General features: G+C 35.7%; 1 protein-coding gene across 5 annotated transcripts in view; it reads left to right on the forward strand.

Annotated features, from left to right (window-relative positions):
* TCF12 (transcription factor 12) overlaps positions 1–27,470 on the forward strand; it is a 385,779-nt gene that overhangs the window by 155,366 nt on the left and 202,943 nt on the right. For 4 of the 5 annotated variants that reach the window (XM_032341444.1, XM_032341446.1, XM_032341445.1 and 1 more), the window contains one exon: positions 7,312–7,385. In XM_032341444.1, the coding sequence (XP_032197335.1) occupies positions 7,312–7,385 (74 nt within the window). Of the gene's footprint in view, positions 1–7,311; positions 7,386–15,463; positions 15,526–27,470 lie in introns of those variants that run through there. The other variant, XM_032341449.1, reaches the window with a different exon arrangement.

Genomic DNA, 27,470 nt, shown 5'->3' on the forward strand with positions numbered 1-27,470 from the left:
GGAACCAGTTTCAGCCTCACTTTTATTAAACTGATCTTATTTCCATTTTATACATTCATTTTTCCATGCATATTTATTAGTACCTATTTGTGTCATTCACTTTTCTAGGTAACAAATACTTAACAGTGAACAAAATAGATTACATTCTTATTCTCATGGATTTTTCAATCTGTTGGAAAAAGAGCAGATAATAAACACCTCCACTGTAAGATGACATTTCAACAGAAACCTAAAGGAAATTAAGGGAAAGAGCATTCAATATATCTGGGTGGGGAGCATTTTATGAAGAGGAAAGAGCAAGTGGAAAGGCCCCAGAAAGGGGGCTGTTTGGTGTATTTGAGCAAAAGCAGGGGGCCATATTGTTGAAATAGATTCATCCAAGAGAAGGAGTAGTAGGAGATAAAGTTAGAGAGGTGGCAGGCAGAACCTGTAAAACATTGTAGACCTATTTATTTCTGAGTGAGATGGGAATCCTATGGTAGATTTTGAGCACAAGATGGACATGATTGTTTCTAAAAGGTCGTTCTAGTTGGTATGTAAAGAATACAGACTAGAAGGGCTAGAAGAAGGGGAATGTATTAACGAGTGAGAGATTTTTTTTGCTGAGACTCATTAGAGTCTGAGACAGTCAAGCCTGTTTTTAAGAGTTGACTGTCTTTAGCGCCTCTATGAGGTAAAACAACTGATAGTGTTGTTTGGATACAGGGCTTTGGCATTTATATTGGAGAGAGGAGTACAGGTGTCCCCTGCTCTCCAAAACTTTTATGCCACTTTGCTTTTACCAAAAACCTACATTTGTACCTGTTTTTGGTAACTGAAAGAAATCAGAAGAGGATTTTTGCTTTTACCAATGGTAATTGCTTCTTTGCTTTTTGCCATTTCAAATTACAAAAGTCTTTTCATAGGACATTTTGTAGGAATACTCTACTTTCAGATAGGAAAGGAAACAAGATACCAGGTCACCAGATAGTTCCCAGTGTGGTAGAAGATACCTGCTTGCACTCTGGAATTAAGTTTCAATCTCTGGCAATCAGGCATTATCTGGTTTTTTTTTTTTTTTTTTTTTTTTTTTTTGTAAAAGGTAGACTTGCCATTTTCTTTGGATCCTCTGCTCTGTTTCAATTACTGAAATATCCTTTCAAATGTATCTTTACATGGTATTTATATAGAGTGCTATAGCTAATAACATAGCAAAATAACTGTGTTTACAAGTTATTTTCAAAATTAGTCATTTTCTTGGAATTAGCCATGTGTTTATTAGTATATTTTGGCACTAGAATATCCCTACGTTATATTTTTGTTTTTAGTAATATCAAATAGAAATTGTGGTTGAATTTTAAAAGGTGACCTGTGATTCCTTTTACTCTTCTTACTGTTCTCATTTTCTTACATACTTTTAAAAAGAATTAGATTGTTTTGACTGTTATTGCACAGTATCTCAATTTTTATTTTTATTTTTTAATTAAAGATTTTTATTTATTTACTTGACAGAGATCACAAGTAGGCAGAGAGAGAGAGGAAGGGAAGCAGGCTCCCCGCCGAGCAGAGAGCCCGATTGCCAGTCTCGATTCCAGGATCCTCAGATCCATGACCTGAGCTGAAGGGAGAGGCTTAACCCACTGAGCCACCCAGACACCCCTCAATTTTTATGTTTAAAAAAAACCTCTGTAATCACTATTATATACCTCATATGAGGAACCATGTCTTCTCTTAAATCCCCTTGGGATTTTAAGATTATCATAGCTTTTCTGTTTTATTTGTTTTCATTAATATTTAGCATAACAGCAAAAGGTTTGCTATTATATTCTTTTTTTTTTAAGATTTTTAAATTTTATTTATTGAATAGAGAGAGAGATCACAAGTAGACAGAACAGCAGGCAGAGAGAAAGCGGGGGAAGCAGGCTCCCCACCAAACAGGGAGCCTGATGCAGGGCTCGATCCCAGGACCCTGAGATCATGACCTGAGCCGAAGGCAGAGGCTTAACCCACTGAGCCACCCAGGTGCCCCAGCTTTGCTATTATATTCTAATTGACCCTACTTCACAATGAATTTCTGGAAAAACACATTGGTAGATTTATTTTATAAGTCTGTAAAATCATACAATAAAAATGGTGTTGGGATTTATTTGTATAATAACTTAAAATTGATTGTAGCCTTGGAGTGTTAACTAAACAAATACCATTACTCCACAAATAAAATTGAGTAAAGAAACTGTTGAAGAGACACATGGATAGCTTTGGTTATCTAACATAGCCATCTCCAGTCCAATTTCTTTCATCAAATTATTTATTGAATCACATTATAGCAGATGGCAGTCCTGCCAAGTATATTGTCTTTCTCTTATTTATAACAGTGTTGGGATTTGATATTTGTAAAGTACATTTTACTTGCTAGGAAAAAAAACTTGATTTCAGTGCTCCTAAAGGGGTGTGTGCGTGTGTGTGTGTGTGTGTGTGTGTGTGAGACAGAGAGAGAGAGAGATAGAGAGAGAGAGAGATTCCCTGTGCTCTTCCTTCCAACTTTATGTATGTCCCTTTTTCATAAGGGTAGATACCAAGCAGAGTGGTTGTAGTGTCTTGTTTTTCTTATCAGCTTTTACTGCAGGGATGTCCTAACCACTCTTCACTCCATTCTTTGTATTGTCTGCCTTCTTCCTTTCATTCTTTCTGTGCTCAATAGACTCCCCACTACTATCTGAAATATTTTCCCAGTTCCAGAGCTGTTTGTCACTTTACTCTGGTCTCAACATCAGGTGGCAGTCATTGGTGACAGTGGCAAGTAGGAAAAGATGGAACTGGTCAGCAGCTTTTCTCCTTATTCACTCCTTTTACCTCCTGGCAGATCTTCCCGGAGTCTAATCAAACCATGAGTAGTACTTTGTGTACACGAACTCTGTACTGTTTTGGGCCCACATGGGAGGAAAAAAACCCAGATGTTTAGAGTATAGAAAAGTCATTCCCCTCCCCCACCAAAGTCTGTTTCCAGTTTTTGCTAATGGATAAAAACCTCGAGGTTTATAGGACTCTATACTAGGAGAATAAAAGAAGAGGTAGGATAGAAGTTGTGAAGTAGTTTTATGATCAACTCAAGAGAATACTTCTGAGCAAAAACTAAAGACGGTAGCAACAGAGAGGAAGCAAATAGACTAATATCTGAGTTCTTCATAGAAAAGAGGATACTGCTGTATGTTAAACTTTACCAGGAAGTTTGCTTGCTTCTCCAAGAATTTTCCTCTCTGACACCTCAGAAACTCAGTTTTTACCTCTTATTCCTTCTCCAGAGTCCTTCCTACCCTCTTAAGGAACTGCCTGTGTATGTAGTGACTTATGATTTGGTTTTAGTTACTTTTCCTATTAAATGAGAAGGTAGCGAATTGTTATCTTAAATTTATAGACCCTTGTGTTTTTTATGTAAAAAATTTAATGTTCTTTACTGGAAAATATTAAAAATAGTATGTATACCTATTGAAACTGGGCCTGTGGAATCAAAATATATATTAGACTGTATTTAATTGATTCTATATAAAAAAGCTGGTATGTAAGAGAATCTGTATATAAAATACTGAAAAAAGCAAAAGGTTATTTAAATCTCTATATTAAATTATTGATTAACCCTTTTAATCTTGTTGACTAGAAATAGAATAATTTATTAGAAAGTTAAAATTCTAAGTATTTTTACCACTCAGTGATTGTTAAGCTTTCTCTTACATCTAGTAGTTTAATCTTTTAGTCGAGGAACTAGCTTTTCTAAAAATTGTTGACATTGGAATTCATAGACTAGAAATGGGAAGATAGAAAATACATGGCAGGGATGGTACAGATGTATCTTAATAGGAATGTTTTCTTCCTAATCACTGTATTGCAACTGTATTCTATTTTCCTATTGATAAATAGTTCTTTAGATTTTTATCAATTTGTCTAAATTTTGGTCAGTTTGTACAGTTCTGTATTATTTTCTGTGTATGATTTCTTTTTTTCTGCTTACCTTGGTCTTATGGCTGAAGCTTTGGAAAGTTTATTATTCCTGTCATATTTCTGTTTGTACAGCCATTGTCTTCAGCAGAAAGGAGTCATTGATGCTGAAAGATGACTCTTGACTTTGTCAGTGCCAGCCACGACCTTCTCAGAGACTGGATATGTTAACAATAAAACTATAGAGCTCTGAGTTTCAAACCACGCCAAATCCTTGTTAGTCTTTAGCATCCTTTGAATCCCCCTGCCATGTCCAGTATCACTGATATGTCACACTCCTTAGCTGTTGGCTTAATTATCATCTCTTTTAATTTCATTAAATCTTTGCTCTTCTTTTACACTGTGGGAGTAATTAGTGTCACTTGATGAAAATTGAGTATGTGTTTTCACAGAATTTCATATATCTTTTTAAAATCTTGTCTGTGATGTTTTCTATAGCAAGCACTCATCTTTTTTTTTTGTATTTTCTTTTACGGGTGTATGTTAATAACACATAGACCTCATATTTATTTCTCATTTGATATAAGACCGTTCAGAGTCATAAAACAAATTATGGTCTGATTATTTTCATTAGGCTATAAGTTTCTATTCTGTGTTCTGAACTTTAACTGAAAGTATGATTACCTTCCCCCTCCCAGCCCCACCATTCTTTTTTTTCTCCAGGGATTTGACTACTCTAGGCACTTGATATAAATGGAATTGTACAGTATTTGTTCTTTTTGTGGTGGTTTATTTTACTTAACATAAATGTCTTCAGGTGCATTCAGGTGTACCGTGTGTAAGAATTTCCTTCATTTTTTAAAAAGACTTTTTTATTTATTCGAGAGAGAGAGAGCGTGACTGGGGGAAGGTCAGAGGGAGAAGCAGACTCCCTGCTGAGCAGGGAGCCTGGTGTGGGACTCGATCCTGGCACTCCAGGATCATGATCTGAGCCTAAGGCAGCCGCTTAACCATCTCAGCCACCCAGGCACTAGAATTTCCTTCATTTTTAAGGCTGAATAATACTGCATTTTATGTATATGTCACATTTTATTTATCCATTCATCTGTCAGTGGATACTTGAGTTGCTTATACCTTTTGGCTATTTTAAATAATGCAATAGAACAGGGGTGTACAAATATTTGAGACCCTGCCTTCAGTAGTCAATTTAAGTTTGTATTTTACTTTGGCTATGTAGTATTAAAAAACTTTACCTATATAGAGAAACAGTTGCAAATGGGAAGTATGATTTAAAAAATTAAATTTTCAGAAAATTATTTGCAGTTTCATAAGTAGTTTTTTATTATAGGATTTTGTGTGTTAGTAAGTAGCCTTTTCTTGGAGTGGGTCTCATAGGAATTCTGACTGCTATTCTACAGTGTTGCTTACAAAGAAAATGCTTGGAATATAGCCCGAAGTAATTAGTGATACTGGAGAGATGGCAACAAAGTATATTTTTTGTGATATTTCCCAAACTTGTAGAAGAATCTTTCCTAAATCTAGAATTTTAGTAAGAATTATCCAGGCATGAACAAAACACTGTGTATTTTTGTTTATCATCTCTCTTTGTTTTCAAAGCTTCTGGTTCACTTGAAATTATGCCTAGAGTGTTTTCTGTAGTAGGCACCCATCTTTTTACTATGGTGTTTTAAAAAACTTTTAAAAATGTACATTAATCACTTAATACAGAAAGTACAGGTTCATAAAAAGAATAAATTAAGGTCCTACTAGCTGATTTAGTGATTAGTAAATTCTACTTTGGAAAGTGAGTCCTCTTCCTGTTTGTCACCTATCCCTTCAGTTGGCAGTTCTGTCCCTGTGAAAGAGTGAGAATCATGGCTAGTTACTGGAGAATTTGTGGTATTTAACTCACTACAGACCACATTCTCATCTAAATCACAGAGGATGTCAAGGAATTTTTTTTTTTTTTTTAAAGAAAAGGAGGTTCTAAACTTAGTAGAATGTTGTCTTTGTAACATCTTGAGTTTTCTTATGAAAGCATGAAGAAAAGTCAGCTGTTCGTGTTTGTAGAAAACTTGGAAAGGGTTGGGAAAGCATACGCTGCTTGGGGTCAAGGATGAAAAGGACTGGTCCTTGAAACAGCAAAGGGAGAGATACCTAGATTGAGAGGTCTCTAGCTCTTTCAACTTTTTCTAGGGAGTGGCGGGAAGGTGAAAATAATGGAGCCAAAGCTTCAGAAGGTACATTAAGGAACACAATAAATTGATTTTTTGTTAATCCTTTTTCACTTTGAGTTATCCTTTGCAATTTTCATAAGAGTAGATCTACTTGGGGCTCGTGGGTGGCTTAGTCATTAAGCATCTGCCTTAGGCTCAGGTCATGATCCCAGGGTCCTGACATGGAGAGCCCCACATCAGGCTCCCTGCTCAGCAGGAAGCCTGCTCCCCCCCCCACCCACTCTCCCTGCTTGTGTTCCCTCTCTCGCTGTGTCTCTCTCTGTCAAATAAATAAATAAATAAAATCTTTTAAAAAAGAGAGAGAGAGAGACAGTAGATCTACTCATTTAAAATCAGATTTTAGAGGAGATTTTACTAGGATGAGTTGTCACTACATTTTTATTAGTTTTAATGTAAATAACATTGATTTGTTATGATTTGGTATAGTTTGATTTAATTTGATACCTTCAGTTAAGAATATCTAGTCAATGTCGTATTAGAAACTAATTTTATTAACTTGACTTAATTTTATTAACTTAATAAACTTAAAATTTTGTTAACTTATTAACAGTTTTCCAAATTGCTTCATTCTTTTTTTTTTTTTTTTTTTTTTTTTTAAATAGAGAGGGAGAGGGGCAGAGGGCAACAGGGAGAGAATCTTAAGTAGCCTCCATACCCAGTGCAGAGCCCAGTATGGGGCTTGATCTCACAACCCTGAGATCATGACCTGATCCAAAATCAAGAGTCAGCCGCCTAACCAACTGAACGACCCAGGCTCCCCAACTTGCTTCATTTTCTAAGGCTTATCCATAAGAACTAAATTCTTCATATTTTCATGTAGACAGCACTAAACTATAGAAAGTTGGGGGTTTTATCTACTTTTAGAAGTAGCAGTGGATGTGACAGAAATGTGGAGACCTAGATATGCCCTATTTTGAAGCCTCCAAAGATGTTTTGGTTCTGAAAGTCTGCATTGTTCAAAAGGAGTTGTATGGAGCAGTGATGAAGACTTTCTGAGGTAGCTTATTTTCTTCAGATTTCTGAGACAAGAATTGGTTGGTACACAGTGAGTTCCATACAAATGCAAATACTACTTGCTGACTTGTACTCTCTGCCATACTGTATGAAAACAAATCCATCATAGCCTTTTGGATTTATATCTTTCACTTTCTTCTCTCCTTAGGTATGGATGAACGAGGAGGTACAACATCTTGGGGAACAAGTGGTCAACCAAGTCCCTCTTATGACTCATCTAGAGTAAGTTCATTCACCAACCCTTGATTAAAACTATAAAGTAATTTGGCAGAATAAGTAAGACTTTTCATATATGAGCTCTGTTTCTTAAGAGAAATAAATATTAACATATTTACATGGGAATACCATAGAATATGTAGTACCCTTGTGGTAGATTTAATTTTTTTTATATTTTAATTTATTGTCATACTTTGGGAGTTTATTTTATTTCTTATAATGAAGGAAATGTTCTTGGTGTTATTTCTATACCTGGATTACCTGCAGTACTCTTTACTAAAGTTGGAAGAATTTGGAATGCCTCACTAAGTATTCTTACCATACATAGTCATTTTTCTTTCTGTATTGTTTTCTTCATGTATTACCTTTAGAGAGATGGCACTGACTTTCCAAATACCAGTTTCTAGTCTTTCCTCTGTCGTTCTTGTTCCAGTAGTAGTCATCAGCCATTTATACCAGGGACTCTATAGCCCTGTCTCTTGGAAGCATATCAAAACAGACATAACAGATGACATTTCTTGGTTGGCAGTTAAGAGAAAATAGGACCAAGCTAGTGTTTTATGCTTGGAAAGGTCAAAAGGTTAGAACTTTTTTTTTTTTTAATCAATAAACAAACAATAAATCCCCCAAAAGTTTAAAATAATAAGACTGAAATATTAAAAATTAGACCAAAGAATTATCAGTAAAATTAAACTCTGTTCCCAGAATCCACAGTAAAGTGGTGAGGTTAAGGGATAATTTTTCAAAAATGTTATGCTTTGCATGAACAGTAAATTATTTACTTCTCTTAGAATTAACCAGTAGAAGATGGAGAAGCATAAAATTTATGGATACTTAATACTGGAAGCAAATTGGCATAAATGGAAGGAAACAGTATGTGATTGGAGTTCTTAGTGTCCTTATGGGTTATACTGCTTTGTATTAAAAAAGCGCTAAGTTAAAACATGTGGTTTGTTACTCTCTTTGGCTGTAGCCTATGTTTAATTTATTTTAAATACTTTGGGAAGAAACAAAATAGTCATGTAGAATCCAAAAAGATACATAGAGAGACAATTAAACATGGTTTTTAGTGTTTTCCTTTTGGGACTCAGTGCTGAGAAAGCTGGGTTGTAGTGTAAAGAGCACTGTCTCGGGCACCATAAGACTTGGGTTTACTGTCAACTCTGTGGTGAAATCTCGGACACCTTATTTTATCTTGGGGATAGTTGAACTGGTTGATGTCCAAATTTCCTTCCTTTAAAAGTTTTTGATGCTTTAAATAATATGTGAATAGGAAAGGTAGGTTTCCTGTTTTAATTGTTAAGTATGAATTTTATTTATATAGTGGAGAACAGAATACTGTTTATTAATATTGGATTATTTTCTTTCAAAGTCTTGAGTTAATGTGTGATAACATTATTTCTTAAAATACATTAAATGGTGCCTTTGTACCTTATGTTTCCTTTCAGACTTCAATTTCTTTTCTTACTTGAGTGCTAAATAGGATTCTAGGAAAAGGGAACATAATAGTATATCCAAACTTTACATATTTCATGACTGTGAAATTAAGTTTACCTCTAGAGATGGACTTCAAAGCAAATCTTCCTTTTCTGTTTTGCTATTTGATAGATAGGTGAATATGAAATGCTATTTTTTACTCTTAATATTTTGAGTGTGTATTGTATACATTGTAAATTGATTTAATAGTAAACTAGTTTTCTCTTTAAAAACCCAGATTAATCTTTAGCTATTCCCAGTCTACCATACAAAATATATATATATATATATATATATATATATATATATATACTTTTTTTTTTTCCTTTTTCTTCTTACCAGTCTACTGAGATATCAGATGGAGTGGTGATTTAATGCTACCATTTATTTTTATTCTCATTGAAATCTACTCTTCCACTCACTTTGCTTCTTCTGTCCTGGTCATGATTTTGAACTAAAATGGTTTAGTTATCTAGTTAAGAAGTTATGTTTCATTTATAATTTCAATCACTTAAATTCCCTGAACTCTTCTCACCAGGGAAGGACATTTATGGTTATCTTTGAAGCTGCCCTCAGCACTCCTTTATAGGAATGTTACCAACTTTCTGAGTTTAATTGTTAAATGTCATCTTTTAAGTTGACCATTTTTTTTCACAGTCATAAGTATAGGTGGATATAATTTTGTTAATAAGAATCTCGATTTACCAAAGTATTTATTCTACTGAGTATCATAGTATCTTCAGTTTTTTAAATTCAGGAGTAAATACCGATATTAGCTATAAATGAAATTTGATGCATTGTAAAATTATTAACAAGTCAATGTAAACTTTAATGAAATTGCAGATACTTTTGTAGAAATTATATTAGTGACATTTATTTAGACTTTACCAGTATAAATAATAAATTTCCATCACAGCAAGTTGCATCATTTAAAAAATAATTTAGTTTTACATTCCTGATTGAAGATTTTTTTATTTTACTTTTGTAAAGTTTGAAAATACTTAATAGGCCACAATAAAAAGTATGTAAACCTGCAGAATGAGTACTTTGGTGGGGTTATAAAGTATATGATTTTAGTTTCGTTGGATTCAACTGAGTTGCTGTTCTCCCTCCCTCCCTGTCTCCCCACCCCCACGCTAAAACTGTAAGGGGGAAAAAGAATCATTTTTTGTGTTACTGTATAATTTGGCACATGAACTCTATTAAATACTACTCTATTAATGTATTTCAACCCTGCATTTTACTGTATAAGATTGGTTACACCAAATCATGTAGGTTGAACTTAATATCTGTTTAACAACTTTTTAAAGGGAATTTTTGCTTTGTACGCTTTTTGCCTAATTGGAACTGGCTTTAAATCTAACAAAGAGGGGCGCCTGGGTGGCTCAGTGGGTTAAAGCCTCTGTCTTTGGCTCGGGTCATGATCCAAGGGTCCTGGGATCGAACCCCACAATCAAGTTCTCTGCTCAGCGGGGAGCCTGCTTCCCTTCCTTTCCCTCTGCCTCCCTCTCTGCCTACTTGTGATCTCTGTCTTTCAAATAAATAAAATCAAGAAATATATTTAAATCTAACAAAGATAGCATTCTGCTCTAATAACCTTGATATGTAAATGAGGTCTACCAGAGTTCTCTGGTTAAGAGGCCACAACTTCTCATCAATGTAATTAGTCTTATATGTATTCTTTCAGAAGCAGGAATAATTAGTCCAGTCTGCCCTATTTTTCCCAAATTCACAAGTTAAGTAGCCTTACAGTATGCAGGTGATTTGTTGAGGTCTGGTTATCAGAACTATCCATAGCACATGAATCAAGAAAGAATTTTTGATAGGCAGACACAGAAACAAATGCTGTACCTAATAGTGGTTACAGAAGAAATGGTAGACATTCTTAGCATTCTTAACAAAATGTGGAGATGAGACAACCAAGTTTGAGGCACTCATAAGGAAGTAAGAACATTTGTGGCATGTACCTCAAATCTCTCTTACCTTTGTTAGAGACTTGGTTTCTGCACTGTTGACCTACTGCCTGCCTTTGCAGAACAACACACACAAATGAACAGAAAAAGCACCATCATGCTGTGAATAGCACTTATTTTCAGAAATATGTGAGAAGTCGTGTTTGAGGTTAAAGCACCAGAGATTGAATAGAGCAGTTAAGATCTCAAATAGTTTAGATGTGAGCAAGAGGTATAGTTCCTTCTTTCCCTTAGTTTTTATCTTTTCCTGCAAACAAGTGTTTTCTATATTTGACATTGCACCAGGCATAAAGGGCAGAGAATACCATGATTTTTGTTATTTACCATCACATCAGTGCTTAATTCCAGTTCCAGACTTTTCCCCCCTCCCCTTTAGAAGGCAGTGGTCAAGGCCATAGACTCTGGAGCCAGAATGCCTGGGTATGAATCCAATCTCTGCCACTTACTACCTGTATGATTGTGGACAAGTTACCTAAATCTGCTGTACCTCAGTTCACTCATCTGTAAAATGGGGGTAATAACTACTTTATAAGGTTGTCATGAGTTTTAAATGCATGTAAATCTATTTTTAAATGAGATAAGTCTGTGTAAAGTGCTTAGATCAGTGTCTGCTACATAGTGGCGTGTAAGTGTTGGCTTTAATCTTATGTATATCAGAATTTATTAACTAGATCTATATGTAACAATCAACCAAATTGAAATGAAGGAATACATTTGCAGATGTGCTACTTCCTAAGTGTAATGAGTAAGAAGTATTTGCTGATTCTGTCATGGCCGAATATACTTCCCTTTAGATTTGTGAAAGGCATAGATAAAATCTATTTCCTTACCCTGTCAACTATCTATTTCTTTCTTAGGAAAGCAGAAGTCCTGTGATAAACTTAGATATAAAAGTTTTACTCTAATACAAGGCTTTTTACATAATGGATGTTCTATACATGTTTGCTGAATATAATCAAATTTGGGAAGAATTGTTAGATTTACTAAATTAATTGTGTCTGGAGATGGAGAAGAATCAAAGTTGATTTATGATGAAGCTCAAAGTTTGAAGTCAGTGGTGGTGGTATTAATGGTAATAGGCTTCCTTTCTCCTATGCTTAACAAATTACTGTCCTGATTAATGATACTACTTAGTGAAACATTTTATTTAAGATCACCACCTCTGGAGAATTGCACTTTCTTACTTTGGACAAGTTACTCAACCTCTTTGTGGCTCAGATTTCTCATCTCTAAAATTATCATAATTTTACACATACTTTGTTGGGTTTGAGTAAAGATGAAATGTAATAATAGCTATGAAGTATTTCATTTCATTTATTAATACAATAAATGAAAGCTGCTATTACTATTATTACCATCATTATTATTATTCTTTCCAAATAATGAGTACTTCATTTTTCTTTTTCTTGGTTGTACTTCCTGATGTACAAATTCCATTTCTGAAATGTTGTGTGATCATTTTAGTTCATGGAAATTTCAAGGGGCCATGACATCTTGGTTTTCCTGCCCTCTCAGCTCTGCAATCCAACCTAGGCCAAGCTCAAAGTACTGAAGTACCATTGGGGTTTGCATCCTAGTGTTATGGCAGGGCTCACAGGAAATGGGAGAAGTCTTCCCACTGACATTCTTTCCGTAAGATACAGAATTTTTCTTTCCTCCCTTTAAAAAGTAAGAGAGATCAGTACCACTAATAGAAATTATATTTATATTTATAGGCATCAGCAGTGACTAGCAGTGACCAGCAGTTGGCATTTTAATTGTGAGCATTTTTCAGGTTATAATCTGTTGTAGTTACTTTGAGGGAAAGAAGCAACATTCAGTTACATGAGTTTGACTGCTTATATTTTCAGTGGCGAAATTTCTACCATGGTTTCCCCTTCTCTGTATAAAATACGGTTTGCAGATTGAAACAGTCATGTCCATGTTGTTCTTCCTTTCCTCCCCGTTTTGCAGTATCATAGAATTTCAAAACTAGAAAATGTGCTAGCTCTCTATGTCCAGTCCTTTAATTGTATAGTTGAAAAAACTAAGAGAATTTGAAATTTGGCTAGGTTGAAATAGGTGGTGTTGATACAAAATACACATAAGATTTGGCTAGACAATTTATCTAGTTAATGACAGACTTTGGTCTAGAACTCAGATACTCCACATTCTATACAGTTACTTTTTAACACCCTTACCTTAGTATTTCCCAAGCCAAAGAAGAAGTGTCTTAAATTTTTTGCCACATACGGAAGGAATGGAAAAGGAGAAGAGAAAGCTGAAGAAAAAAGAGGATCTGTCTTTGATATTTCAGAAGAGGACATGGGACATGATATGATTTAAAGAAAAAAAAGTTTGCTAGCCTGTATAGTATATCATGAGGCAGACAAGCATAGGATTTAAGAGCTTGAACATTGAAATCAAGTTGTGTGGGTTCTATTTCTGGCACTGTTTCCTAGCTATATGACTCTAAGCAAATTTTTTCTCTTTGCCTCAAATTTTTTTTTTCCTTTTCCTTTTTTCATTGATTGAAGGGAGGTGGGTACTAATAGTAACTACCTTAGCAAAGTTCCAGACTCAAGCCTATTAGTGGAGAAGGGGAAAACCAGTTATGTGGTGATGAGTTGGCTTTAAAAAACGTTTGGCGGCTGTCTATGACTCAGCACAAAATAATTTCAGACTTTTAATCAAGAAATAAATAGTAGGTATGTTTTGAGGTCTTTTGTTTTAATATATACTCTGACTTTCTGCTACCTGTACAGTGTGGTAGCAGGGTGAGTGTTCATCTTGTTTAAAAAGCACCAGCAGTGGTCATTTCTTTGGCTGTTTATCAGGAATATGCATGGATGGCAGCCTGATAGACCCAAGTCAGGTAGAAAATAAATATGAGAGTACAGAGATTCAGGAGTTGCTCTAGCCTTCTAAGATTCATACTCAAAGCCATAGATTGGGTACTACTTCCTTTGGATAAGGGAAACAAAAATAAGTAAAAATTCAACTAGAATGGACACCTGGCTTTCAGATTCTATGGAAACTAAACTGAGTCTATAAGGTATTGTGAATGAGTTAAATATTACCTCTCTAGCTGCTCCTAGACCATTTCTGCCTGATGTAGCTAAAGTGACCTTTAATTCTGCCTAGCATTCTCTTCCTTCTTAGCAGGCATTCAGTATCTTTTCATTCATGTGGCTGAGCTTGCAAACAGCCATTCTATAGTTGGGTGGATAGCAAGTTGGAGATGAGATAATAGAGCCTCATCTGTGTGCTATTTATACATAATACACAGAGGTTCTTCTGACCCTAAGAAGGGTTATACTGGTTATACTGGCCAGAGTATACTGGAGAGACTGATGAGTATTTCATTTACATTTGACCATAGAGGCCTAGGAATATCTAGGGATAGAGAGAACCTGTAATTTCCTTCTCCCAGTATAGCACAGTGGTCTGAGAGCTACCTTTGTAAATAAGGATGGTAATGTTCTCATTCTGCTTTTTAAGGAACATGAGCTTACTTTGGTGCCCCAGTTTTAAGATGATGAGATTTATAGAGGCACTCAATTTCTCCATCATTAATAGAGAACAAAGTATATCTTAGAGTTCAGGAAATAATGGTTAGAAATACAAGTCATTGTTGCCTAAAGAGTTAAATAAATTATAAAACTTTAACTCTTAAGGCAGCAGTGAAGAAGCTATAATTGTTTGGCAACAAGTAGTTAATTATCAAATTAATTTCATTGGTTATAGGAGATAAAGAGATTACTTTTGGTGATTGGGAAAGAGTGAAGAGGAAGTGTTTGAGTAGATCATTGTAGGACAAACAGTATTTGTATGAATAAGATTAAAAGGAAGACAGCTTTTGGAAGTGTGGAATGATGAGACCACAAGTACAGAGCCCTCAAAATCACGAAATTCAGTAAAGAGTAAATGATTTTGCTATATACGCATATAATGTGATAAGGCACGTAACCCTGTTCAAGAAACATAGTCTGTCCTTTGGCAAGTTAAAATAAATTTTTAGGGAGGGAATGACACAAAGGATTTTGTGAAGATCAATATATTGTGGAATGAGGGATGGATCCAAAGTAAAAGAGTGACAAGAAATAGGATGATCTGGTAAAATACTACTACATAGGCCTACTTGCGATGAAATGAGACAGATTAGGATGATAGGATCAAGACCACAAAATAATGGAAAGAGGAGTGGTGTCTCAAAGGAAAAAAAAAAAAACCAAAACTGGCACATTGGCAACTGAGGAAGATATAAAATTGTATATATTCACTCTTCCCACAGAATGATGACTCCTGAATTAAATTCCCGTGTTTTATTCAGGTTTGACAAGGTAGCTGCAGTTGTGTGATGCAACTACCAGATTGGTTATAATAGTTTCCCTTATAAATAGGAAAATCCAGTTGTGTGAATAAAAAAATAAATTTTTACTCATTGTCCTCCATTGATAGCATTGATGGGTAATAAAGTTTAGTGCTACTTTCTCTTCTTTAGAGTAGATATTTTCTCTAGTTGTTTATTGTTTGCTATTGTTTTTATTTTCAAAGGGGAAACGGTGTAGGTTTTATAGCTACTACAAGTTCAAATGCAATAATTAGAAAGGACACACAAATTTTGAAATAGTATTTTATGCCTCTTGATCTCAGGTACAAAACACGAGATGAAGCAGTTAAATAGCAAAGCAAGACAGGAGGGACAGAGAATTAAAGTAAGTGTTTTCTATATATTGCATCTATGTTCCCATTAATCTCTGTTTTGTTATGTAACTGCTCCTTCTGAATGTTCTGAATGTGAAAAAAAACTATGGATGAGAAAAGGGTGCATTTTAAAGTTAGGTTTAAATAAACCCATGAGGGAAAATGTTGTGTGTTACTCTTTCTATTCAAAACAACACCTGCCTATAACTTGTAATCTTAGTTCTTAGATAAGGAAAATATTGGGTTAGGATGATGTAAGCTCCTTTAAATCTCTTGCTATCATATATTTAAAATGAAAGAAATCACACAGCTATCAGGTTGTCTACTTTTCCGTTTTAAGATCTAGGCAGACCTATTTTTTTCATTTACCTGTTCTTCCAGGGATAGTATGCAATCAGATACTGTCACATAGCTTTTGCAACCAGCCTTTATGTCGGTTTGTCACCTCACTGTTTTACCTAACTTTGCATGCCTGTCATATAACATCTTTATCAGGACTGATCTTTACAGTTCTTACTTTAAAATCTTACCATTATTTAGTCTAAAATTTTCTTTCAATTAACGTATAATGTATTATTTGTTTCAGGAGTACAGGTCTGTGATTCATCAGTCTTACACAATTCACAACACTCACGATAGCACATACCCTCCCCAGTGCCCATCACCCAGACACCCCATCCTTCCCACTCACCTCCCCTCCAGCAACCCTCAGTTTGTCCCTCTCTGGTTATGTCTTGTTTCATTTTTCCCTCCCTATTTAGTCTTTAAATTAACAGATGAGGGGCACCTGGGTGGCTCAGTGAGTTAAAGCCTCTGCCTTTGGCTCAGGTCATGATCCCAGGGTCCTGGGATCAAGCCCCACATCGGGCTCTCTGCTCAGTGGGGAGTCTGTTCCCTCCTCTCTCTCTGCCTGCTTCTCTGCCTACTTGTGAGCTCTGTCTGTCAAATAAATAAATAAAATCTTTTAAAAAAATAAATTAATTAACAGATGAAAGTCAAAACTTACTACTCTTTGAATATCTCCTATGTCCCTTTTTGTAATTGTTGAGGTCTTATTTCTGGCAGCTTTTTAAATTTTCTATAGATTCACATATTTCTTATCCATAAGAACAGAATGGAAGGTAGATTTGGGCTGGATATCTTTCTAGGTCCACTTAGCCTATTTTTTGTTAAAAGCAGTAATCATAACTATCATTTGTTACAATATCATTTAAAACCTTTCACATGTTCCCTATTTTAAGCTTCACACCAGCTACCAAGAAGCCATTTTAAAAATCCTGTCCATTTTAGAGGTGAGGAAATTGAGGTTCAGAGAAGGTGAATAACTTAACAGATATTAAACATCCAAGACTAGTAGCCAGGCAGTTGGGCTCTTAAGTTAGTCTTCCCTTCTACCATATAACTTGCCAAAGTATACAAGAAACCCGGAAACAGTTGTTATTTCTCCTGTTCAGGACTTTAAAGACAGATATTCTGCAAGTTTTAAGATGATGGTACTGTCATTATTTCTTAGAAAAATATTATTTACATTTTATACTTAAAAAATATAAGTTCTAGAATCAATTAGGTGAGTTTCCTTCCTGGTTCACCACTATATCTGACCTTGGAAAAGATAAGATGCTTAATTCTGAGCCTCAGATTTCTCATCGGCAAAGAGATTTATCTTGTAATGAGTGTGTGAGAATTAACACAAGAAGTTTTAGAAAGCACAATATCTGGAATTTATTAGTAGTCTGTAAGTGTTCCTCCTCTTACATTCAGTGTCATGAAAAATTACAGATCCATTTTGATACAAAGCTTCATAGGAATTACACAAGTCTGAGAGGCTCCTTAGCGAGGTCACTATTCCTGGAGTATGTACTGAACAAGATGAGGGACCTGCTGCAGTTTTTAAATGACCAACAAGAGGTTCTGTAGGTCAAGAAAAGTGAATTGTTCACAAAATTGAAACTATTGGAAAAGTTTATTGCATTATAGATTTGGGGATTTAGAGATTATTTGGAAAAAATTGGGCAGCCCGGATTTTTATGAATATAGATTCTTGGTAATCTATGTTCTTACAATAGGATGTATAAACTTCAGTTCCTCAAATTTGTTTGAAGGGGTATCTACCCCACAAGGTAGTTATGAGACCTAAATGAGCTTGTGTATGTCAAAGGCTTAGCATGAGAGATTAATTTTAATTCCTTTTGTGATGTACTTTTGTCATATATTCTAACATTTTTATTTTGCAAATAACAAGCTTGGAGTGTTTTTCAATGCATTGCGCTGATACTTAAACCTTTGTGCTGTCAAATGGAATAATTACTTTCATGTGGTTTTATATTATAATGTGCTACTTTTTGCATGGAGCAGATCTTTGGTGTTTAATATAAGAAGTTACTTAGTGGTTAGCAAGAAAGTATCATCTGTCCTGTAGGCAATTATCTGCTCTGTATTGGTGATACCATTACATCTCATTGAGTTTATAGTTTTCTGAGTTCTTGCTCTTTAAATATTATTCTTGATTTCCCATTAACTTTACCTTACTCTCTTAGATCACTTTTTACTCAGAATCTTTCTTCACAATTTGGAGTTCTGCAGTCTTCTCTTGGGCTTGTACTCTTTGTAGGCTGTTCACATGGAATGCTTTTTTTGCTCAGTTCTTTCATTCATGCAGCATTTATTGAGATTCCATAATTTTCTGGTCTCTGGAATAGGTAAACAAAACAAAATGATGAGTCCATACTGTCTGGGCAAATGAGTGTTCGTTCTCATGGGAAAAACAGTTTATTATACTATATGGTGATAAAAGTTATGATAATGATGACCCAGGGAGAGTAGAAGCACAGAAATTGAAGCAGAGTTTGGTTATGAAACCTCTAGGGCATATCAGTCGAAAATGGTAGTCTGTTTTATAATACAAAGAACAAAGGACTCAAACCCGGAGACTTCTTCCTTTAGACAAGTGAGTTTGATCAAATGTTACTTATGCTGGACATTAGTTCATAACATGTAAAACAAAAATTTTCATCAAGATCATGGTTTTTCAAACTGTGCTTAATAAGATATTAATAAGTAACGTGTAAATAGAGAGCTCATAGTCCAATATATTTATGTAATGAGTTAAACAAAATTAGACTCCTTTGTTGGATTTATCAGTTTTTAATAAAGTATTGTAAATTATAATTCCTTAAGAAAGGAATAGAATACACTTATCACAGTTTTTTCCCCACCATGGAATCCTTCTGCATTACTTATGAATTGAGTTTGATTACTAGTATTAGTCTCAAGAAATAGTACATTAGATGAGATACATTTAATCATTAATTTAGATATGTGATCCATTGTGAGTTCATTTTTGTAAAAGGTGTAAATTAAGGGTTAAATTTGATTTTTTTAAAAATAAAGCTCTCCAGTTTTGTTACCATCATTTATTGAATAAGATTATCTTCCCTGTTGAATTCTCTTGTTTTCTCTGCTAAAAATCAATTGACCATGTATGTGAGGGTCAATTTCTGAACTCTCTTTTGTTCTACTGATTTTTCAAAGTCTTTACACCAATACCATAGCATCTTGATTACTGTACCTTTAAAATAAATCTTCAGGGGTGCCTAGTTGGCTCAGTCAGTTGGGCAACTGACTCTTGGTTTTGGCTCAGGTCATAATCCTTGGGATGGTGGGATCAAGTACAATGTCAGACTCCATACTTGGCAGTGGGGAGGAGGGTTCCTGCTTGGGATTTTCCCTCCTTCTCTCTCTGCCCCCCCACCAAGTGAATGAATAAATCTTTAAAAAACAAATTAATAATAAAATAATCTTCATGTCAGGCAGTGTAAGTTCTCCAACATTGTTATTATGTTTCAAAATTGTTCTGCAAATTCTAGGGACTTTGCATATAATTTGAAAAATTTTAAACCCGCATATCAGTTTTTAAACATTTTATTTATTTGAGAAAGAGAGCATGAGCAGGAGCAGGAGAGTGGGAGGAGCAGAGAGAAAGGGACAAGCGGACTCCCTGGTGAGCACAGAGCCTGATGTGGGGCTCATCTCAAGACCTCAAGATCTTGAAGTGAGCTGAATTTAGACATTTAACCAACTGAGCCACTAAGGTGTCCCCTGTTTCTATAATTATGAGGTTTTGGTTGGGATTGTGTTGAATTTATAGATCATTTTAAGGGGAATTGATAACAATGTGGAGTTTTCTAATCCATGAATGTGGTATATCTCTATTCAGTTCTTTAATTTCTTTTAGTAATGTTTTGTAGTTTTACTGATCAGATCTTGTATATCTTCTACTTAGTTTATCTCTTTCATAATTTTTGATTCTAGTATAAATTTTTTATTTCAGTTTCTGGGTGTTCATGTCTTATAAATGTGACTACAATACATTTTTGTATATGGATCTTGTATCCTGCCCCTTGCTAAACTCACTAGTTGTGGTAGCTCTTTTGTACATGCTGGAAGGTTTTCTATTTGGATAGTATGTCATCCGTGAATGAGAGTAACTTTTTCTTTTCCAATCAGGATTTTTTCTCTTCTTATTGAGTTGCTTATGATATCTTCTACAGTATTGAATAGTAGTGATAAGAATGGTTAACTTTACCTTGTCCTTGAAGTTGGGAAAACTGCATTTCACCATTAAGCATGATGTTATAAGTTTCCTTGATGTTATTTATTAGTCTGAGGTCAATCCCTTCTATACCTAATTTTTTGAGAGTATTTATCGAAAATGGACTTTGGATTTTATGAAATTTTTTTCCACATTTATTGAAATGGTAATAAAATTTTTTAGTGTGTTACTCTAGGAATTGATTACTATTTTAAATTTTAAACCAACTTTGCATTCCTGAGATAAATGGCACTGGGTTATTATATACTGTCCTTTTTATGTATTACTGAATTATTGTTAAGATGTTAAGAATTTTTATATTTGAGTAATACTGATCTGTAGGATTTTTTTTTCTGGTACTGTGTCAGAATTTGGTGTCATGCTAATATGGGGTTCGAAGAATGAGTTGAGAGGTTTATTCTTTAACTTCTTTTTTTTTTTTTTTTTTTTTTTATTTCCAGCATAACAGTATTCATTATTTTTGCACCACACCCCGTGCTCCATGCAATCCGTGCCCTCTATAATACCCACCACCTGGTACCCCAACCACCCACCCCCCGTCCCTTCAAAACCCTCAGATTGTTTTTCAGAGTCCATAGTCTCTCATGGTTCTCCTCCGCTTCCAATTTCCCCCAACTCCCTTCTCCACTCTAAGTCCCCATGTCCTCCATGCTATTTGTTATGCTCCACAAATAAGTGAAACCATATGATAATTGACTCTCTCTGCTTGACTTATTTCACTCAGCATAATCTCTTCCAGTCCCGTCCATGTTGCTACAAAAGTTGGGTATTCATCCTTTCTGATGGAGGCATAATACTCTATCCCCAGGGGTACAGGTCTGTGAATCACCAGGTTTACACACTTCACAGCACTCACCAAAGCACACACCCTCCCCAATGTCCACAATCCCACCCCCTTCTCCCAAACCCCCTCCCCCCAGCAACCCTCAGTTTGTTTTGTGAGATTAAAAGTCACCTATGGTTTGTCTCCCTCCCAATCCCATCTTGTTTCATTTATTCTTATTTCCTCTTTAAATGTTTGGTAGAATTTATCAGTTAAGATACGTGAACCTGGAGTTTTTTCTGGGGATGATTTTTAATTACAATTTCAAATTTGTGAATAGATAAAGGACTACTCTCAAGTTACTTCTTGAGTGAGCTTTATTAGTTCATATATATTTTTTTAAGATTTTATTTATTTATTTGACAGAGCTCACAAGTAGGCAGAGAGGCAGGCGGGGGTTAGGGGGAAGCAGGCTCCCCACTGAGCAGAGAGCCCAATGTGGGGCTCCATCCCAGGACCCTGAGATCATGACCTGAGCTGAAGGCAGAGGCTTTAATTCACTGAGCCACCCAGGTGCCCCTAGTTCGTATATTTTAAGAAATATGTCCATTTGTCCATTTTATCTAAGTTGAATTTATTGGCATAAAGTTTGTAGCATTTGTTATCTTTTAAATATTTGTGTTAATTATCTTTTGAAATAATCAACAAAGTACCGCAAATGTAGTGTCTGTCTGAAAATAATACACATATATTGTCTCTCAGTTTCTATTCATGAGGATTGGGCATAGCGTAGTTTGGTCCTCTGCTTCAGGGTCTCTTACAAGGTTTTAAGCAAGATACTGGTCAGAACCAGAGTTCCATCTGTAAGACCTTTGGAGAACAATCTGCTTCCAAATTCTTATTTGTTTGTCAGGATTCAGTTCCTTTATTTGTTGAACTGAAGGCCACAGTTCCCTGTAGCTATTGGCAGGAAAATGCATTCTTCATTATCTTGCTAGCCAGGCCTTTCCATTGTGGCAGCTTACTTCATCAAAGCCAGCAAGTAAGGAGGTCTGCTTAGCCAGATTGAAGGCACAATATTATGGATCCTAATCACAGAAATGACATCATACACTTTTGCCATACTATTTTGGTTAGAAGCAAATTACTAGGCCAGCTCACACTCCGGGGGAATGGTTTATATAGGGGGTATGAATACCAGAGATCACTGAGGGCTATCTTAGAGTCTACCTGGCACAGTATTTGTAGAATCTTTAGTTACAGTCCCTACCTCATTCCTGATACTATCAATGAATTGTTTCTTTTTTTTTTTTTTTTTTTTTTTTTTTTATGGCTAAAGGCTTATCATTTGACTGATGTTCGCAAAGAACTGGTTTTTGGTTTCACTGGTTTTCTCTGTTGTTTTTCTGTTTTCGGTATGTTTGACTTCTGTAACTCTTATTTTGAATTTAATTTGTTCTTTGTTTTCTAGTTTCTTTTTTTTTTTTTAAGATTTTATTTATTTGAGAGAGAGATAGAGAGCGAGCATAAGGAGAGGAGAGAGGGGTAGAGAAAGAGAGAGAAGCAGATTCCCTGCCGAGCATAAAGTCTGATGCAGGACTCCATCCCAGGATCCTGGGATCATGACCTGAACTGAAGGTAGATGCTTAACTGACTGAACCACTCAGTGCCCCTGTTTTCTAGTTTGTTTGTTTTTTTCCTTTTTTTTTTTTTTTTAAGATTTTATTTATTCATTTGAAAGAGAGACAGAGAGAGCACACAAGCCAGGGGTAGAGGGAGAGGGAAAAGCAGACTTCCTGCTGAGCCAGGCAGGAGCCCAATTTAGGGCTCTGTCCCAGGACCTGGAGATCATGACCTTAGCCAAAGGCAGACACTTAACCTTATGAGCCACCCAGGCACCTTGTTTTCTAGTTTCTTAAGGTATAATTGAGCTCATTTATTTGAGACCTTTTATCTCTTCTAACAGGCACTTTATTGCTGTAACTTTTCCTCTGATCATGCTGTTGCCTGCATCCTACAGTTTTTACTATGTTGAGTTTTCATTTCTTTCAGTTCCAAATATTTTACAATTTTCCTATTGATTTCTTCCCTGAATACTTACTGAGAAGTGTGTACTGTTTGATTTTGAAATATTTGGGGATTCTGTAATGAAACTTTTTTATTGATACTTAATTTAATTCCATTATGATCAGGAAACATGCTTTAGTCCTTTGTGTAGGTTCGTATTCCTAGCTGGTATTATTTTTCTTGTGATTAAAGAACTTCTTTTAACACTCTCATTGTGCTTCTCTGGTGCTGATGAGGTTTTTCATCTTCTCTGTGTCTGAAATATTCTTTACTTTTCTCTGGTATAGAGCTCTAGGTGGAGATACATCCTTCTTCCCTAGTAGTCATCAGCAATCCTTGGATTCACTTTGTTTCCCCACTCTTCAGGGATCAGTACTCTGTGCTGTCCAAGTCTGATGTCTCAAAACTGCTATTTGGTTTTTTATTGTTTCAAGTGTGAGGGTTAATCTGGTTACTGTTACTCTATCCTGTCTGGAAGTGCTAATGGAAATGGAAATGATCTGATAAGAGCCATGGATTTGCCTTGAAAGTAGAAACCCTAGGAGCAACATACATGAGTGAATGGAGAAACAAAGCCTGCACAACAGCTTTTTCTGAACAAGACTGAAAGTACAGGGGATATTTCAGAAAGCCCTGGAATTTTGATACCTGCTTATTATTATGTAATTGCTTTCCTTACTACCAACTGTCCCCAAATAATTGTCTATTGATATTTTATAATCAAAAGACAAAATCTGTTCTTTAATATAGTAAGATTAAATAACTGCCACCAGGGGGGCCAGGGTGGCTCAATTGGTTGGACTACTGCCTTGGGCTCGGGACCTGATCTGGAGTTCCAGGATCGTGTCCCGCACTGTTCTCCCGGTTTAGTGGGGAGCCTGCTTCTCTCTCTGACCCTCCCTGCCCCCATGCTCTTTCTCGCTTTCTCTCTCATTTTCTCTATCCCAAATAAATAAAATCTTTTAAATAAATAAATAAATAAATAAATAAATAAATAAATAGATAAACTGCCACGAACCAGCTGTGTGATGTTAGGAATGCCCCTTGACTTCCCTGAATCTTTTTTCCTTTCTGTGAAATGAGGTCTCTGTTATAAATAGTCTTCAAGTAGGGTTTCCAGATTCTGACAGTACTAGTTAATCAGGATTCATAATTTATTTAAAAATATAGTGAATAGTCTATTCCAGCAATTTATGTAGTATGTTCCAAGGGCCTCTCTGTGTCTCTGCGACCCTTTAGGATGTTTGCTAGGTTAAAACTATTCTCATACAACTAAAACATTCTTTGCCATTTCAGTCTTGTTCTTTCCTAACTGTACTCTGGAGTATGCAAATGCTACATGATATATGATAATGTTTTTGCTCTGAGTTCTTGTGTTTTTAATTTCTCAGGTTTGCTTTCTAATGTAAATATCACTGAATATGTTCCACACAAACAAAGCTCCTTCAGGTTCTCAGTATTTTTTTTTCTTTTTTAAAGGTTTTATTTATTTACTTGACAGAGATCACAAGTAGGCAGAGAGGCAGGCAGAGAGATAGGAGGAAGCACGCTCCCTGCTGAGCTCGATCCCAAGACCCTGAGATCATGACCCGAGCCGAAGGCAGAGGCTCAAACCTCTGAGCCACCCAGGCGCCCCAAGTTCTCAGTATTTTTTAAGATAAAAAAAAATTTTTTTTACAGTTTTTAAATGTTTTTTTTTTTTTTAATAAACATATAATGTATTATTAGCCCCAAGGGTACAGGTCTGTGAATCGCCAGGTTTACACACTTCACAACACTCAACATAGCACATACCCTCCCCAGTGTCCATAACTCCACTCCCTCTCCCTACACCCCTTCCCCCAGCCACCCTCAGTTTGTTTTACGACATTAAGAGTCTCTTTTGGTTTGTCTCCTTCCCAATCCCATCTTGTTTCATTTATTCTTTTCCTATCCCCCTAAGCTCCCCCATCCCCTATTGCATCTACACTTCTTTATATCAAGGAGATCATACAATAGTTGTCTTTCTCCAATTGACTTATTTCGCTAAGCATAATACCCTCTAGTTCCATCCATGTCATCGCAAATGGCAAGATTTCATTTCTTTTGGTGGCTGCATAGTATTCCATTGTATATAAATACCGCATCTTCTTTATCCATTCATCTGTTGATGGACATCTAGGTTCTTTCTATAGTTTGACTTTTGTGGACATTGCTGCTATAAACATTCTGGTGCATGTACCCCTTCGGATCATTACATTTGTATTTTTAGGGTAAATACCCAGTAGCACAATTGCTGGATCATAGGTTAGCTCTATTTTCAACTTTTTGAACAATCTCCATGCTGTTTTCCAGAGTGGCTGCACCAGCTTGCATTCCCACCAACAGTGTAGGAGGGGTCCCCTTTCTTCGCATCCTCGCCAGCATCTGTCGTTTCCTGACTTGTTCAGGCTGGTGTGAGGTGGTATCTCATTGTGGTTTTGATTTGTATTTCCCTGATGCTGAGTGATGTGGAGCATTTTTTCATCTGTCTGTTGGCCATCTGGATGTCTTCTTTGCAGAAATGTCTGTTCATGTCCTCTACCCATTTCTTGATTGCATTATTTGTTCTTTGGGTGTTGAGTTTGCTAAGCTCTTTATAGATTTTGGATACTAGCCCCTTTATCTGATATGTCATTTGCAAATATCTTCTCCCATTCTGTCAGTTGTCTTTTGGTTTTGTTAACTGTTTCCTTTGCTGTGCAAAAGCGTTTGATCTTGATGAAGTCCCAATAGTTCATTTTTGCCCTTTCTTCCCTTGCCTTTGGTGTTGTTCCTAGGAAGAAGTTGCTGCGACTGAGGTAGAAGAGGTTGCTGCCTGTGTTCTCCTCAAGGATTTTGATGGATTTCTTTCTCACATTGAGGTCCTTCATTCATTTTGAGTCTATTTTCGTGTGTGGTGTGAGGAAATGGTCCAATTTCATTTTTCTGCATGTAGCTGTTTTCCCAATACCATTTATTGAAGAGACTGTCTTTTTTCCATTGGACATTCTTTCCTGCTTTGTCGAAGATTAGTTGACCATAGAATTGAGGGTCTATTTCTGGGCTCTCTATTCTGTTCCATTGATCTGTGGGTCTGTTTTTGTGCCGGTACCACGTTGATGATGACAGCTTTGTAATAGAGCTTGAAGGGACAAAATTTTTTTTTAAGAAGAATATTTTTGTACAAGTCCTGAGACCAGAGGGATTTTGAGACCTCAAAAATGGCTTGTCTAATGGTAATTATTCTCTATTTAAGGGTGTACTCTATTACCAGATTTCTTGGTGCTGGAAATGAAAAAAATCAGTGACTAACATTAAGTCATCTACTGTCATAGTTCCCAAGTTTAAATCAGTTCTCTACCATTCACTGACTTTGAGAAGATTAAATTCTCTAAGACAAAATTTCCTCAGTTTTAAGATGGGGAAAATGGATCTTCTATAGATAGTGGCACATAGATGGCACTCAGTAGAATTTAACTGTGATGATTATGATGGCACCAGAGGTGTATGCTTGTTGACAGTTTTGTTTTCTAGTTAGCAACATGTTTCATTATGCTTTAGGGCATTTTTAGCAAATCTTAATGCTGTTTCTTCTGCCTTAGAGTGCTCCTTCTGTTTTGATGTTCTCGTTTGAGGTTGTGCTGATATATTACCATCTCTAAACTGTTCTTACTCAACTCAGGAAGTTTATCTTGGAAGTTTGCACACTGGCTTGGGCATCATTTAAGATTTTACTGGTTATGCCATCTTGCCCATTAATGTGACTCATCTCAGACTTAGACCTCATGCAGAAGTTACTCATTTTATTAAAATGTTTTTAGGTAGTGTTTCTTTTTTTCTAAACTATGAGCTCCTTGCAGTTAAAGACTTACTCATTTTTGTATCAGTCTGATTAATTATTGGCAGTATTACTGAGGTATACATATGCATTGTCACTTCCATATGCATGATTTGATTTAATTTCTTTAATTTTATGAGTAACTAGATTAAAATGGTATGGAAGACAGGTAAAATGGATAGATTATAGGGAAGAGGATAATGAGAAGGAAGTCAAGAGCAGGAAAGAAAAAAAAAGTCCCTCTCACAGAAGTGTCCATAAACATACTTGAGTCCATCTAGGTAAGAGTTGATAGTATACGTTGAAAACATAAGAACTCAAAGCAGAGAGCAGAAAAGAAGAGAAAATCAATTTCAGTTATTGCTCTAAATGAAACTGTCACATTTGATCAAGATTCAGTTTGTGCCACAATTAGTCTTAATATTTAAGTGGCACATCACCCAGTCTCTCTTAGGAAGTATATTTAAAAAGACTGGTAATACTGTGAACTGCTGTTGATTAGCAAAGGGATCCTGGTCTCCTGTTTTTCTATGTAACTGAAAATTTTGTATTGTGTGCAAATGTAGTTATAAGCTTATATTTTTGTAAGTATTTGAAAATACAGTAAAACAGTATTAGTTTGGATTGCATGTCTGAAATACAGTATAATTTTACTTTTAAAGAAGTAACTGTCTCA

Source organism: Mustela erminea, chromosome 5 (genome assembly GCF_009829155.1).
Source record: "Mustela erminea isolate mMusErm1 chromosome 5, mMusErm1.Pri, whole genome shotgun sequence".
In the NCBI taxonomy this organism is placed as follows: Eukaryota; Metazoa; Chordata; class Mammalia; order Carnivora; family Mustelidae; genus Mustela; species Mustela erminea.